Below are 16,546 nucleotides of genomic sequence, written 5' to 3'. Positions count from 1 at the left end.
GCCCCCAGAACGGTGAGCTTTAGGATTGGGTTTTCCGGTTTTATTTCAGAGTTCCAGCACCCGCAATGTTTTGCTCTTATTCCGGGATGAGTTGTCAGAGGGCGTGGTGGGTGCATTCGAGAGAGAGCTGGACTGCTTCCCAATAGGAGTAGGGACGGAGTTACATCGAAGGTGAGTTCCTCCGTGGATAACACTTGTTCCATGAGATTGGCCAGACTGATTTCAATCGCTCGAGAGATCCAGAGGGAAAATTTATCAAATACTAAGTGTTACTCTTTTGGGTTCTGGGGTTTTTTAAAATCTCATTCAATCTCTCCCAATCAGTTATATGGGTTCTGAGAGGTGGGGAGTAGTGAATGGAGGAGAGGTTTTTTTATATTTATCTGTGGGACATGGGCACCACCGGCTGGCCAGCATTTATTGCCCATCCCTTGTATAACTGAGTGGCTTGCGAGGACATTTCTGGGGTAAGTAGAAAGTCACATGTAGGCCAGACCAGGTAAGGATGGCAGATTTCCTTCCTTAAAAGACATTAGTGAACCAGCTGGGTTTTTTCGACAATGGTTTCATGATCATCAGTAGATTCTTAATTCTAGATATTTTTTATTGAATTCAAACTCTACTATCTGCCGTGGCGGGATTCGAACCCGGGTCCCCAGAACATTAGCTGCGTTTCTGGATTAATACAGAAATAGAAAATGCTGGAAAATCTCAGCAGATCTGACAGCATCTGTGGGGAGAGAATAGAGCCAACGTTTCGAGTCTGGATGACCCTTTGTCAGAGTTTCTGGATTAAAAGTCCAACGATACCACTCGGCCATCGCCTGGAGTAGGGAAGTATCTTGTCTTGATGCTCCAGCCATCGTGGTGAGCAAGGGAGATGTAGTGAAGCAGCTGGAGGGTTAGGTTGGGGAAGCTGGTGGAAAGGAGATTGAGGAGAGATGGGGTGGAGGTTCACGGCATTGCAGCTGGGTTAAATGAGAAACAGAGAAGGTGTTCCCAACAGCTTTTAAAGTTAAAGTTTGTTTATTTATTAGTCACAGGTAGGCTTACATTAACACTGCAATGAAGTTACTGTGAAAATCCCTGAGTCGCCACACTGCGGCACCTGTTCGGGTACACTGAGGGAGAATTTAGCATGGCCAATGCACCTAACCAGCACATCTTTCAGACTGTGGGAGGAAACCGGAGCACCCGGAGGAAACCCACACTCTTTGTAATATACAAAAATGTCTTGGAAGAAAACGTAGCTGGCCTGATCAGCAAGTTTGTGGATGATACTAAGATTGGTGGAGTTGCGGAGAGTGATGAAGATTGTCAGAAAATACAGCAGGATATAGATAGGCTGGAAAATTGGGCGGAGATATGGCAGATGGAATTTAATCTGGACAAATGCAAGGTGATGCATTTTTGTAGATCCAATTCAGGTAGGAGATATAAAATAAATAGCAGAAGCATCAGGAGCATAGACACACAGAGAGGTCTGGGAGTATAGGCCCACAGATCCTTAAAAGTGGCAGAACAGGTGAAAATGATGGTGAAGAAAGTATATGGTTTCATCAGATAGAGCATCGAGTATAAAAGTTGACAAATTATGTTGCTGTTGTATAAAACGTTGGTCAGGCCACATTTGGAATACTGTGTCCAATTCTGGTCGCCACACTACCAGAAGGATGTAGAGGCTTTGGAGAGGGTACTGAAAAGTTTTACCAGGATGTTGCCTGGTATGGAGGGTATTAGCAATGAGGAGAGATTGAATAAACTGGGATTGTTCTCCCTGGAAAGATGGAGGCTGAGGGGCAACCTGATAGAAGTTTATAAAATTATGAGGGGCACAGATAAGGTGAACAGTTGGAAGCTTTTTCCCAGGGCAGAAATGACAATGACAAGAGGGCACAAGTTCAAGGTAAGGGGGGAAAGGTTCAGTGGAGATGTGGGGGGGGAGTTTTTTACACAGATGGTGGTGGGGGCCTGGAATGCACTGCCCAGTGAAGTGGTTGAGGCAGACTCATTAGCGACATTTAAGACTTATCTGGAGAGACACATGAACAGGCGGGGAATAGAGGGATATAAGCAATTGGTTAGATCGTTAAACTTGATTGGTGCAGGCTTGAAGGGCCAAAGAGTCTGTTCCTGTGCTGTACTTTGTTCTTTGTTCAGACACGGGGAGAACGTGCAGACTCCGCACAGACAGTGACCCAAGCCGGGAATCGAACCCGGGTCCCTGGTGCTGTGAGGCAGCAGTGCTAACCACTGTGCCACCGTGCCATCCCTTGATGCTACAATGACGGGGTGGGAGGGTGGGGGGGAAGGCGGTCACAGCTTTAAGGTTTCAGGCAAGAAATGCAGGGGAGGGGGGAGTGAGGTAAACCTTCTTTATGCATTGAGTGATAATAACCTGCAACTCATGCACCCCCCCGCCCCCCCCTTGCTGGGAGGTAGTGGAAGGGGAGGTGCTGTCCCCTGTCTCCAATGCTTCAGGGGTTTACCTGCACAAGCTGGCACTTCAGTGCACATCTTGGCGATGGTTCTCATCAGCTGCTTGTCACTCAGATCGGTCAAATACATCAGGTCAAGATTCCAGCCAGTGACAGGCAGCTTTTTCAGAAAAATATACTCCACCATTCTTCTCTAGAAAGGAAAAAAAAGTGATTTCTAATTAGTTGTTGTGATCCAGGTTGTGTTATCCGGAGGAGTGCTGGCTTGGGGTTCAATCGTAAAATTACTAAGAAAGTTCAATAAATACCTGGAAAGTAAATATTTTCAGGGAAAGTGGGAAAGACCAGGAAGTAAAGTAAAGAAGTAAAGTTTATTTATTAGTCATAAGTAAGGCTTACATTAACTATGAAGTTACTGTGAAAATCCCCTAGTCGCCACACTCCGGCACCTGTTCGGATCAATGCACCTAACCAGCACATCTTTCAGAATTCAGTGTGGTTAATGGGACTAATTAAATAGCCCTCAAAGGGCAGAATATTGTTTTATTCAAGATGGCACGGTAGCATAGTGGTTAGCACTGCTGCTTCACAGCTCCAGGGTCCCGGGTTCGATTCCCGGCTCGGGTCACTGTCTGTGTGGAGTTTGCACATTCTCCTCGTGTCTGCGTGGGTTTCCTCCGGGTGCTCCGGTTTCCTCCCACAGTCCAAAGATGTGCGGGTTAGGTTGATTGGCCAGGTTAAAAATTGTCCCTTAGTGTCCTGAGATGTGTAGGTTAGAGGGATTAGTGGGTAAAATGTGTGGGGGTAGGGCCTGGGTGGGATTGTGGTCGGTGCAGACTCGATGGGCCGAATGGCCTCCTTCTGCACTGTAGGGTTTCTATGATTTCTATGATTTCATTCATGGGACATGGGCATCACTGGCTGGTCATGGGTTTTTCCAACAATTGGCAAAGGTTCCATATTCATCATTAGAAGCTTAGAATCAACCACATTGCTGTGTCTCTGGAGTCACATGTAGACAAGGCCAGGTTAAGATGGCAGATTTCCTTCCCTAATTTGTGAACCAGATGGGTTTTTCCGACAATCGACAAAGGTTCCACGGTCATCATTAGAATCTTAATTCCAGATATTTTCATTGAACTCAAATTCCACCATCTGCCGTGGCGGGATTCGAACCCGGGTCCTCAGAACATTAACTGAATTTCTGGATTAATAGTCTAGCGATAATACCACTAGGCCATCGCCTCTCCTGTTCTCATGCTCACCTGCCCCCCCATCCCCTCATTGATCTAAGGGTGGGGGGTTGGCCAGAGAGCACCTCAGAAAAATATTCAAACCCCCTGAGCTCAAGATGGCAGTGCCCCCGATGGTCTCCCTCCCTGCTGTGGCAGTGCCCACCGCTGCCAGTGGGGCCTCTGTCCTTCCAAGGCGGCATCCTCCCTTTGACTCTACAGACCATTTGGGTGCAGCCAGCTGGGAGGAGATCTCCCAGAGGATTACAGCAGTGGATACGTTGCCCAGGAGAATGAGGTCGAGGCTTGGAAATGGTCCCATCCAGTGATTTGTTTGAAGGAGACAAAGGGAAGGCGATGGCCTTGTGGTATTATCGTTAGACTGTTAATCCAGAAACTCAGTTCTGTCAAAAGACAAAATTGTACCCACCTTTACTACTACCTCTGGCAGCTCGTTCCAGACACTCACCACCCTCTGTGTGAAAGAATTGCCCCTCTGGACCCTTTTGTATCTCTCCCCTCTCACCTTAAATCTATGCCACTTGAAAATATATCGCTGTTCCTTCAAATGTCGCTGGGTCAAAACACTGGAACTCCCTCCCTAACAGTGCTCCCTAGCTCACCAGCACCTCCCCAAGGCCAATCGAGGATGTTCAACCATAGTGGCTTAACTAGTCACATCCACATCTTGTGAATAAACCATTCATAAATGGATTGGATGAATCGGGTTAGGATGCGGATCATGTGGAACATGAACCATTTGGACTGTTTCGCGGGTGTGAATTCTGGGTAATTCTGTCCAATAGATACTGCGGTCAGTACTCACCAGCAGTAAGAAGTTATCAGCAGGGCCGGTCCATTGACTGTTGCATTTGAGTGCTCTCTGGGGCAAAGGCAAGTTCTGGAGAAGGGCCACATGGAGGCAATACATTCTGCATATGTCTGCTGGAATAGCCAATCCTTGAGGTCCATCCTGTTTTCAAAACACACACACACACGCAAAACCAGAAGTTTAAACCTTGACTTAAATGCACGGTGACACGGGTCACTGTCTGTGAGGAGTTTGCGCATTCTCCCCGTGTCTGTGTGGGTTTCCTCTGGGTGCTCTGGTATCCTCCCACAGTCCAAAGATGTGTCGCGACCACTAAAGTTACTTTTAGAACTGAGGTGAGGAGAAATTTCTTCATCCAGAAGTCGGTGAATGCGTGGAATTCACTACCACAGAAAGTAATTGAGGCCAAAGCGTTGTGTGATTTCCAGAAAAAATTAGATGTAGCTCTAGGGGCTAAAGCGATCAAGGGATATGGTGGGAAGGGGGGGGGGTGGTGGAATCAGGATAGTGAATTTGCTGATCAGCCATGATCAAGATGAATGGCGGAGCAGGCTCGAAGGGCCGAATGGCCTACTCCTGCTTCTAGTTTCTATGATTCCCAGAAAGTGGGAGGAATAGAACAAAGAGAAAGGGAGCGGGGATGGGTTGGTGGAGAGACGAGACCTTGGCCCTCAGCTGTCCTCTTACTGATTCCATAATGTTTTTTGGTGGCGGCCATTTGCTAGGCCGCTCACCCAGTGGGTCAGCCAAGTTACAGGGGCATTAACTGCCCCCACCGCCTCCGCCCCCCCCACCACCCCCCGACTCTCCAAAACATCTGCAGGGGGCTTAACACCAGGTTTAAAACTTGAATTGAGTTGTTAAGAAGCTGGAGGGTTACGACCACTGAAGAGTTCAGTGGTCGTAACACCCAACAGGATTTTTAGTCAGCTTTCTATGTTTCTATGCGATCAGCGATCAATCGAAGCCAATTTGAAAAGTAAAAAGGAAAGCACTAAAACTGTCAATGGGTTTGCCCTGATTAAAAAGTTGTTCGGAGTTTACTATAGGCCCCCAAATAGTAAGAGAGATGTGGAGGAAGAAATTGCTAAGCAGATTATGGATATGTGTGGGGGTCACAGGGTAGTTGTCATGGGGGACTTTAACTTTCCAAATATTGATTGGAACCTTTGTAGTTCGAATCGTTCGGATGGGGCAGTTTTTGTGCAGTGTGTGCAGCAGGGTTTCCTGACACAATATGTGGATAGGCCGACAAGAGGTGGGGCCACATTGGATTTGGTACTGGGAAATGAACTGGGCCAAGTGATAGATTTGGTTGTGGGAGAGCACTTTGGAGATAGTGACCACAATTCGGTGTCTTTTGTTATTGCAATGGAGAGGGATAGGGCCGTACAGCAGGACAAGTTTTATAATTGGGGGAGAGGTAATTATGATGCGATTCGGCAAGAATTAGGGGGCATAAGGTGGGAACAGAAACTGTCAGAGAAAGGCACTAATGAAAAGTGGAACTTTTTCAAGGAACAAATACTGTATGTCCTTGATAGGTATGTCCCTGTCAGGCAGGGAGGAAATAGCCGAGTGAGGGAACCATGGTTCACAAAAGAGGTGGAATGTCTTGTAAAAAGGAAGAGGGAAGCTTATGTAGGGATGAGGAAACAAGGTTCAGATGGCTCGATTGAGGGTTACAAGTTAGCAAGGAATGAGCTGAAAAAGGGGCTTAGGAGAGCTAGGAGGGGGCATGAGAAGTCCTTGGCGGGTCAGATCAAGGAAAACCCCAAGGCTTTTTACTCTTTTTTGTGAGGAATAAAAGAATGACCAGGCTGAGGTTAGGGCTGGTCAAGGACAGTAGTGGGAACTTGTGTATGGAGTCAGTAGAGATAGGAGAGGTGATGAATGAATACTTTTCTTCAGTGTTCACCAAGGAGAGGGGCCATGTTTTTGAGGAAGAGAAGGGGTTACAGGCTAATAGGCTGGAGGAAGTAGATGTTCGGAGGGAGGATGTACTAGCAGTTTTGGATAAACTGAAGGTCGATAAGTCCCCTGGGCACGATGAAATATATCCGAGGATTCTTTGGGAGGCAAGGGATGAGATTGCAGAGCCTTTGGCTTTGATCTTTGGGTCCTCACTGTCCACGGGGATGGTGCCAGAGGACTGGAGAGTGGCGAATGTTGTTCCTCTGTTTAAGAAAGGGAATAGAAATGACCCTGGTAATTATAGGCCGGTTAGTCTTACTTCGGTGGTTGGTAAGTTGATGGAAAAGGTCCTCAGGGATGGGATTTACGACCATTTAGAAAGATGCGGATTAATCCGGGATAGTCAGCACGGATTTGTGAAGGGCAAGTCATGCCTCACAAATTTGATAGAATTTTTTGAGGAGGTAACTAAGTGTGTTGATGAAGATAGGGCAGTTGATGTCATATACATGGATTTTAGTAAGGCGTTTGATAAGGTCCCCCATGGTCGGCTTATGATGAAAGTCATAAGAGGGATAGAGGGAAAGTTGGCCGATTGGATAGGTAACTGGCTATCTGATTGAAGTCAGAGGGTGGTGGTGGATGAAAAATATTTGGACTGGAGGCAGGTTGCTAGCGGAGTGCCACAGGGATCGGTGCTTGGTCCTCTGCTCTTTGTGATTTTTATTAATGACTTAGAGGAAGGGGCTGAAGGGTGGATCAGTAAATATGCTGATGACACCAAGATTGGTGGAGTAGTGGATGAGGTGGAGGGCTGTTGTAGGCTGCAAAGAGACATAGATAGGATGCAAAGCTGGGCTGAAAAATGGCAGATGGAATTTAACCTTGATAAATGTGAGGTGATTCATTTTGGTAGGACAAATTTAAATGTGGATTACAGCGTCAAAGGTAGGGTTCTGAAGACTGTGGAGGAACAGAGAGATCTTGGGGTTCATATCCACAGATCTCTGAAGGTTGCCACTCAAGTGGATAGAGCTGTGAAGAAGGCCTATAGTGTGTTAGCTTTTATTAACAGGGGGTTGGAGTTTAAGAGCCGTGGGGTTATGCTGCAACTGTACAGGACCTTGGTGAGACCACATTTGGAATATTGTGTGCAGTTCTGGTCACCTCACTATAAGAAGGATGTGGAAGCACTGGAAAGAGTGCAAAGGAGATTTACCAGGATGCTGCCTGGTTTGGAGGGTAGGTCTTATGAGGAAAGGTTGAGGGAGCTAGGGCTGTTCTCTCTGGAGCGGAGGAGGTTGAGGGGAGACTTAATAGAGGTTTATAAAATGATGAAGGGGATAGATAGAGTGGACATTCAGAGACTATTTCCTCGGGTGGATGGAGCTATTACAAGGGGGCATAACTATAGGGTTCATGGTGGGAGATATAGGAAGGATGTCCGAGGTAGGTTCTTTACGCAGAGAGTGGTTGGGGTGTGGAATGGACTGCCTGCAGTGATAGTGGAGTCAGACACTTTAGGAACATTTAAGCGGTTATTGGATAGGCACATGGAGCACACCAGGATGATAGGGAGTGGGATAGCTTGATCTTGGTTTCAGATAAAGCTCGGCACAACATCGTGGGCCGAAGGGCTTGTTCTGTGCTGTACTGTTCTATGTTCTAAAACATTGGAAATTTTCTGGTGATGCTTCACAATACCGCGAGATGTTATTGCATTGGCGACCATTGCTCGATTCTGCTGACATGCGGCAGATTTGAACTTCTGGTCTACGCTGATCCATTTACACGGACATCTCAGCACAGCTTTGCCTCACCAAAACCGATGGCACGCCCATCGCTCTGGACTCGGGTTACTGATTACACTGCTGAGTGGGACTGCCACACCCAGGGGGCGTACATTCTGTTCAACCAGGGACAACAAGGGGATAGATAGAGTGAACGTTACCTCTTTGTCTTCTGTCCTTCTTCCTGTTTGCCCTGCAGTTTCTGCCGTTGTCATCTGGCAGGCGTAAAGGTTCAGAGCCACAGAGCAGGACACAGCGCAGACAACTTTGCTGATGTCTGACCCCAGGGGCCACAACCCCTTCAGTCTCGAGTAGCTGAGGTGAATCTGAAAGAGTGAGAGCACCGCTGTATGTGTAACAGAGTATGGCCCATTGTTTCATAACAGACCAGCGAATGTGACCATCGGGAAACTGAAGGTGAGAATCATGGAATCCCTACAGTGCAAAGGAGGCCATCCAGCCACTCTCCAAAAGAGCATTCCACCCAGGCCCAGTCCTGTGCCCTTCCCTGTAACCCTGCACATAACCTGCACATCTTCAGACACGAAGGGGCAATTTACCATGGCCAATCCAACTAACCTACACGTCTTTCGGTTGGCGCAGTGGTTAGCACTGCTGCCTCACAGCACCAAGGACCTGGGTTCAATTCCCGGCTTGTGTCACTGTCTGTGCGGAGTTTGCACGTTCTCCCCGTGTCTGCGTGGGTTTCCTCCAGATGCTCCAATTTCCTCCCACAGTCCGAAAGACGTGCTGGTTAGGTGCATTGACCGTGCTAAATTCTCCCTCAGTGTACTCAAACAGGCTGTGTGGCGACTAGGGGATTTTCACAGTAACTTCATTACAGTGTTAATGTAAGCCTACTTGTGACACTAATTAATAAACTTTAACCTTTGGACACTAAGGGGCAACAATCCACCTAACCTACACGTCTTTGGACTGTGGGAAGAAACCGGAGCACCCAGAGAAAACCCACGCAGACATGGGGAGAACGTGCAGACTCTGCACAGACAGTCACCCTAGGCCAGAATAAAACCCGGTGCCTGCAGCTGTGAGGCAGCAGTGCTAACCACTGTGCCACCGTTCATCTCATTAAACCCGCTTTCTTCACATGAGTTGCTCAGTCTAATCACATTCTCCTGCATGTCTCCCACAATCATTCGCATTTTTATATTTTTTGGGGGCAATGATCTAATTAGGTGACAGTCCTGACTCAGTGGGGGATCTTACAGAAACACCCACAATTATGAAGGGAATAGATAAGATAGGCACAGTAAGAAGTCTCTGATCTTCGGGTAAGTGTTCTCCAAGGTGGCCTTCAAGATACACAACGCAGAATCGCTGAGCAGAAACTGATAGCCAAGTTCCACACACATGAGGACGGCCTCAACCGGGATCTTGGGTTCATGTCACACTATCTGTAATCCCCACGACTTGCCTGGGCTTGCAAAATCTCACTAACTGTCCTGGCTGGAGACAATACACATCTCTTTAACCTGTGCTAAACCCTCTCTCCATTTGCATTGTCTGCACCTGTAAAGACTTTATTACCTATTAAGATTCGCATTCCAACCATTATCTTGAGTCTGTGCCTATATATGCCCTGTTTGTGAACCCAATCCTCCACTCACCTGATGAAGGAGCGGCGCTCCGAAAGCTTGTGCTACCAAATAAACCTGTTGGACTTTAACCTGGTATTTTGAGGCTTCTTACTGTGCCCACCCCAGTCCAATGCCGGCACCTCCACATCATAGATAAGATAGAAGCAGTGAGGTTGTTTCCACTGGCGGGTGAAACTAGAACTAGGGGGCATAGCCTCAAAATAAGGGGAAGCAGATTTAGGACTGAGTTGAGGAGGAACTTCTTCAGCCAAACGGTTGTGAATCTGTGGAATTCCCTGCCCAGTGAAGCAGTTGAGGCTACCTCATTGAATGTTTTTAAGGCAAAGACAGAGAGATTTTTGAACAGTAAAGGAATTAAGGGTTATGGTGAGCGGGCGGGTAAGTGGAGCTGAGTCCACAAAAGGATCATCCATGACCTTATTGAATGGCGGAGCTTCTAGTTCAACATTTGTTGCCCATCCCTAACTGCCCTTGAACTGAGTGGCCTTCTAGACCATTTCAGAGGGCAGTTGAGAGTCAACTACATTGCTGTGGCTCTGGAGTCATCTGGAGTAGGCCAGACCGGGTAAGGACGGCAGATTTCCTTCCCTAAAGGACATTAGTGAACCAGATGGGTTTTTGCCACTACCAATGATTGTTTCATGGTTACCATTGCTGAAACTAGCTTTATGTATTCCAGATTTGAAGAGTTTCACAGAAAATTATGTATCAAGGAAGATTTGCATTGTGTAGCATGTTTGAGGATCTTGGCATGTCTCAAAACTCATCACAGCACATTTAAAGGGAAGTTATGAAGAACTAGATTGGGTTTTATATCGCAGTGTGGGGGGAGACTCATGTAGAGTGCAAAAATGAGCAGAGTTGGTGCAGACTCGATAGGTCGAATGGCCTCCTTCTGCACTGTAGGGAATTTATGGTTCTATGGACCTACTGAGCTGAATGGTCTTTTCGGAGCGCAAAACACAATAGCCAGAACTTTACTCGCCCCTTCCCGACCCTCCCCTCCCAGACACCCACTTCACCGACCTTTTTTCCAGGCTCCCGGGACTTAGGCTAAGGAAGCTTAGTGCTGTACCTCTTCCGGCCACTGCAGCACTGTTTCTGGAGGGGACTGGAGTGCTAACAGGCCAATTAGCTCTGCAAGACGGGAACTTCCTCCAGGATGCAGAGTGGAAATCCCAAATCGTACTAATCGCTGTTCACTGGAGCATAAAATGGCAGCGGAGTTGGTGGGGATGTATGCCCCTCCAACCTCCCCATTCCCCGTGGGCCAAACCCTCACCATCCTAAAAGTTCAGGCCTGTAAAAACAATGGGCAAGATTTTTTGGCCTCCCAGCCGCGTGTTTCCCGGCAGCGGGAGGTGGCACGTTGTTTGCTAGCAGCGGGATTCTCCAGCCCTGCCGCTGACGATGAGAATTCCCATTGACGTCACCCCGCTCTGAGAGGAAACCCGCGTGTTGGAGGTGCACTGCCGGCGGCACTGGAGAATCCCGCTGGCGTGAAAAGTCGGAGAATTCTGGCCTATATTTACAAAGAGATCTAATTGTCCAGCTTCATTCAGCATCGACACTCAGAGCTAAGGAGAAAGTGATCCTACCTCACTCTGCATTCTCGTCACCAGCTCTTCTTCGTTTTCATTCTGAAACACGTGGTCGGAAAATTTGGGTGCCAAGTTCACCAGCTGAACCTGGATGCTTCTTAAAGCTGCCTCTTGCTTTAGTGATGGGGAGGAAAGCAAAAAATTGAGAGACAATGAAAAAGAAACACATTCGCTTTAAGCATTCGTAGTTCAGGCTTTGGGGAGGGTACAAAAGGAACAGAATATAAAGGTAAGGAAGTATTGTTGCAACTTTACAAGGCATTGGTGTGGCCGCACCTGGAATATTGTGCACAGTTTTGGTCCCCTTATTTGAGGAAAGATGCAGTGGCATTGGAGGCAGTTCAGAGGAGGTTCACTAGATTGATTCCAGAGGTGAGGGGTTTGTCGTATGAAGAGAGATTGAACAGTTTAGGCCGATACTCTCTGGAATTTAGAAGAATGAGGGGAGATCAAATTGAGGTATACAAGATGATAAAAGGTATGGATAAAGTAGACGTGGAGCGGATGCTTCCTCTTGTGGGGCATTCTAGGACGAGAGGTCACAGTCTTAGGATAAGGGGCAGCAAATTTAAAACAGAGTTGAGGAGAAACTACTTCTCCCAAAGGGTTGTGAATCTGTGGAATTCACTACCCCAAAGTGCAGTGGATGCTGGGACAGTGAGTAAATTTAAGGAGGAGTTAGACAGATTTTTAATTGGTGGTGGGTTGAAGGGTTATGGGGAGGAGGCAGGGAAATGGGGATGAGGAGCAAATCAGCCATGATCGAATGGCGGAGCTGACTCGATGGGCCGAATGGCCTAATTCTGCTCCTGTATTTTATGAACTACAGAACAAAATTACCAGGATGTTTAGGTTTATAAAATGATGAAGGGGATAGATAGAGTGAACGTTCAAAGACTATTTCCTCGGGTGGATGGAGCTATTACAAGGGGGCATAACTATAGGGGTCATGGTGGGAGATATAGGAAGGATATCAGAGGTAGGTTCTTTACGCAGAGAGTGGTTGGGGTGTGGAATGGACTGCCTGCAGTGATAGTGGAGTCAGACACTTTAGGAACATTTAAGCGGTTATTGGATAGGCACATGGAGCACACCAGGATGATAGGGAGTGGGATAGCTTGATCTTGGTTTCAGATAAAGCTCGGCACAACATCGTGGGCCGAAGGGCCTGTTCTGTGCTGTACTGTTCTATGGTTCTACTGTTCTATGTTGCCTGGTATGGAGGGCATTAGCTCTGAGTAAAGGTTGGAGAAATTTAGTTTGTTCCCACTGGAACGATAGAGGTTGAGGGGGATCTGATAGAAGTCTACAAGATTATGAGGGGCATGGACAGAGTAGATAGTCAGAAGCTTTTTCCCAGGGTGGGAGAGTCAATTACTAGGGGGCACAGGTTTAAGGTGCAAGGGGCAAGGTTTAAAGCAGATGTACAAGGCAAGGCTTTTACACAGAAGGTGGTGGATGCCTGGAACTCGCTGCCGGGGGAGGTAGTGGAAGCAGTTACGATATTGGCTTTTAAGGGGCGTCTTGACAAATACATGAATAGGATGGGAATAGAGGGATATGGTCGCCGGAGGGGTAGGGGGTTTTAGTTCAGTCGGGCAGCATGGTCAGTGCAGGCCTGGAGGGCCGAAGGGCCTGTTCCCGTGCTGTAATTTTCTTTGTTCTTTTTGTCCTTTGTCTATGGAGTGAGAATGACACATGGACAGCAGAGGGCAAAGAGGCCATTCAGCCCTTTGACCCACGTCCACCATTCAATTAAATCACGGCTGATCCATATCTGAACCCAACCCAAAACAACTTGATCTTCACCATCCTTAAGGTCAATCCCTGACCAGTGTGTATCACGGGTTCATCGACACCAGATGAACCAGAGGTTGGCCAGAGATTAGTTGAAGACCGCTATCAGGGCACGCAAACAAATAACCATTCACCCCAAGAAAAACACATGAGGAGTTGTGAACTTTGGTCTCTTTTCAATCATTTTGACAAGGTCCAGAGACAGCTTACCCATTACCATCACTTCGGTTTGTTATTATGACCCTCAGGTGATTCTATAGAGGGAGTACAGCGAAGGTTTACCAGGCTGATTAAGTCGGCTAGGATTATATTCACTGGAGTTTAGAAGAGTGAGAGGGGATCTCATAGAAACTTATAAAATTCTAACAGGGTTAAACAGGGTAGATTCAGAAAGAATGTTCCCGATGGTGGGGGAGTCCAGAACTCGGGGGTCATAGTTTGAGGATAGGGGGGTAAACCTTTTAGGATTGAGGTGAGGAGAAATTTCTTCACCCAGAGGGTGGTGAATGTGTGGAATTCACTACCACAGAAGGTAGTTGAGGCCAAAATATTGTCTGATTTCAAGAGGAAATTAAATATAGCTCTTGGGGCTAAAGGCATCATGGGATATGGGGGATCAGGATATTGAATTCGATGATCAGCCGTGATCAAATTGAATGGTGGAGTAGGCTCACAGTGGCGAATGGCCTACTCCTGCTTCTAGTTTGTATGATTCCTAGAAAGTCCGAGCAATAGGGCATTAACAAACAGAAAGAAAAAGGGAGCGGGGATGGGTTGGTGGAGAGACGAGACGTTGGCCCTCAGCTGTCCGCTTCCCGATTCCATAACAAATGTTTTTGGTGGCGGACATTTGCTAGGCCGCTCACCCAGTGGGTCAGCCGAGCTACAGAGGCATTAACTCCCAGCTCCCCTCCTGACTCTCCAAAACATCGACAGGGGGCTTCACAGCAGGTTTAAAACTTGAATTGAGTTGCTAAGAAACTGCAAGTAAAAAGACAATGTCGTGATAAAAGATAATTCCCGTGAAGATGTTCAGTCGTCACGACACCCAACTGGATTTTTAGTCAGGAAGGGAATCAAGAGCTCTGGGGATAAGACAGGATAAGTGGAGTTGAGGATTGGCATAAATAGGAGAGCAGACTCAATGGGCCAAATGGCCTCCTTCTGCTCCTATGTCTTATGGTCTTGTGGTTTCCCATGGACCCCGTCATCTTTACCAAGTCTGAGCTCTTGCGAGACTCCAATCCTATGCCAAGGTGGCCGATGGTCTACAACTGAACAGGTTGGTTTAATTATGTCCTTATTTAGGTCATAGAGGTTTACAGCATGGAAACAGGCCTTCGGCCCAAACTTGTCCATGCCGCCCTTTTTAATTTGAAACCCCTAAGCTAATCCCAATTGCCCGCATTTGGCCCCTCTATACCCATCTTACCCATGTAACTATCACAATGCTTTTTAAAAGACAAAATTGTACCCGCTTCTACTACTACCTCTGGCAGCTTGTTCCAGACACTCACCACCCTCTGTGTGAACAAATTGCCCCTCTGGACACTTTTGTATCTCTCCCCTCTTCCCTTAAACCTATGCCCTCTAGTTTTAGACTCCCCTACCTTTGGGAAAAGATATTGACTATCTAGCTGATCTGTGTCCCTCATTATTTTCTAGACCTCTAAAAGATCACCCCTCATCCTCCTACGCTCCAGAGAGAAAAATCCCAATCTGTCCAGCCTCTCCTTATAACCCAAACCATCAAGTCCCGGTAGCATCCCAGTAAACCTTTCTGCACTCTTTCTAATTTAATAATATCCTTTCTATAATAGGGTGACCAGAACTGCACGCAGTATTCCAAGTGTGGCCTTACCAATGTCTTATACAGCTTCAACAAGACGTCCCAACTCCTGAATTCAATGTTCTGACCAATGAAACCAAGCATGCTGAATGCCTTCTTCACCACTCTGTCCACCTGTGACTTCACTTTCAAGGAGCTATGAACATGTACCCCTAGATCTCTTTGTTCTGTAACTCTCCCCAACGCCCTACCATTAACTGAGTAAGTCCTGCCCTGGTTCAATCTACCAAAATGCATCACCTCGCATTTGTCTAAATTAAATTCCATCTGCCATTCGTCAGCCCACTGGGCCAATTGATCAAGATCCCATTGCAATTGGAGGTAACTTTCTTCACTGTCCACCAATCTTGGTGTCATCTGCAAACTTGCTAACCATGCCTCCTATATTCTCATCCAAATCATTATTATAACTAACAAATAACAGTGGACCCAGCACTGATCCCTGAGGCACACCGCTGGTCACAGGCCTCCAGTTTGAAAAACAACTCTCTACAACCACCCTCTGGCTTCTGTCAAGAAGCCAATTTTGTATCCATTTAGATACCTCACCCTGGATCCCATGAGATCTTGTTGCATATAACTTTATGCAACAACCTACAATGCAGTACCTTGTCAAAGGCCTTGCTAAAGTCCATGTAGACAACATCAGCTGCACTGCCCTCATCTACCTTCTTGGTTACCCCCTCAAAAAACTCAACCAAATTTGTGAGACATGATTTTCCACTCACAAAGCCATGCTGACTGTCCCTAATCAGTCCTTGCATCTCTAAATGCCTGTAGATCCTGTCTCTCAAAATATCTTCCAACAACTTAGCCACCACAGATGTGAGGCTCACTGGCCTGTAGTTCCCAGGCTTTTCCATGCAGCCCTTTTTAAACAGTAAGAAGTCTCACAACACCAGGTTAAAGTCCAACAGGTTTATTTGATCTTCACCATCCTTAAGGTCAATCCCTGACCAGTGTGTATCACGGGTTCATCGACACCAGATGAACCAGAGGTTGGCCAGAGATTAGTTGAAGACCGCTATCAGGGCATGCAGACAAATAACCATTCACCCCAAGAAAAACACATGAGGAGTTGGACTTTAACCTGGTGTTGTGAGACTTCTTACTGTGTTCACCCCAGTCCAACGCCGGCATCTCCACATCATGACTGCCCTTTTTAAACACAGGCATAATATTTTCCACTCTCCAATTTTCAGGCACCTCACCCATGGCAATCGATTATTCAAATATCTCGGCTAGGGGACCCGCAATTTCCTCCCTAGCCTCCTACAATGTCCTGGGATATACTTCATCAGGTCCCGGGGATTTATCTACCTTGATGCGCTTTAAGACTTCCAGCACCTCCTTCTCTGTAATATGTACACGCCTCAATACATCACTGTTTATTTCCCCTAACAGCCATGCTTTTCTCAATAATAAATACTGATGCGAAATATTCATTTAGGATCTCACCCATCTCTTGTGGATC

At 46.9% G+C, this 16,546-nt stretch overlaps 1 protein-coding gene across 1 annotated transcript in view; it reads right to left on the bottom strand.

The window, feature by feature from the left end:
- Positions 1 to 16,546, bottom strand: part of LOC144495159 (putative ATP-dependent RNA helicase DDX60) — a 150,239-nt gene that overhangs the window by 119,747 nt on the left and 13,946 nt on the right. The window contains exons 5-8 of the mRNA XM_078215140.1: positions 11,424 to 11,540; positions 8,368 to 8,532; positions 4,497 to 4,643; positions 2,490 to 2,631 (exon numbers count right to left, since the gene is read on the bottom strand). Of these exons, the coding sequence (XP_078071266.1) occupies positions 2,490 to 2,631; positions 4,497 to 4,643; positions 8,368 to 8,532; positions 11,424 to 11,540 (571 nt within the window). The remainder of the gene's footprint in view (positions 1 to 2,489; positions 2,632 to 4,496; positions 4,644 to 8,367; positions 8,533 to 11,423; positions 11,541 to 16,546) is intronic.

This window comes from Mustelus asterias, chromosome 6 (genome assembly GCF_964213995.1).
Source record: "Mustelus asterias chromosome 6, sMusAst1.hap1.1, whole genome shotgun sequence".
Taxonomy (NCBI): domain Eukaryota; kingdom Metazoa; phylum Chordata; class Chondrichthyes; order Carcharhiniformes; family Triakidae; genus Mustelus; species Mustelus asterias.
This window is presented reverse-complemented; position numbering and strand designations above follow the sequence as displayed.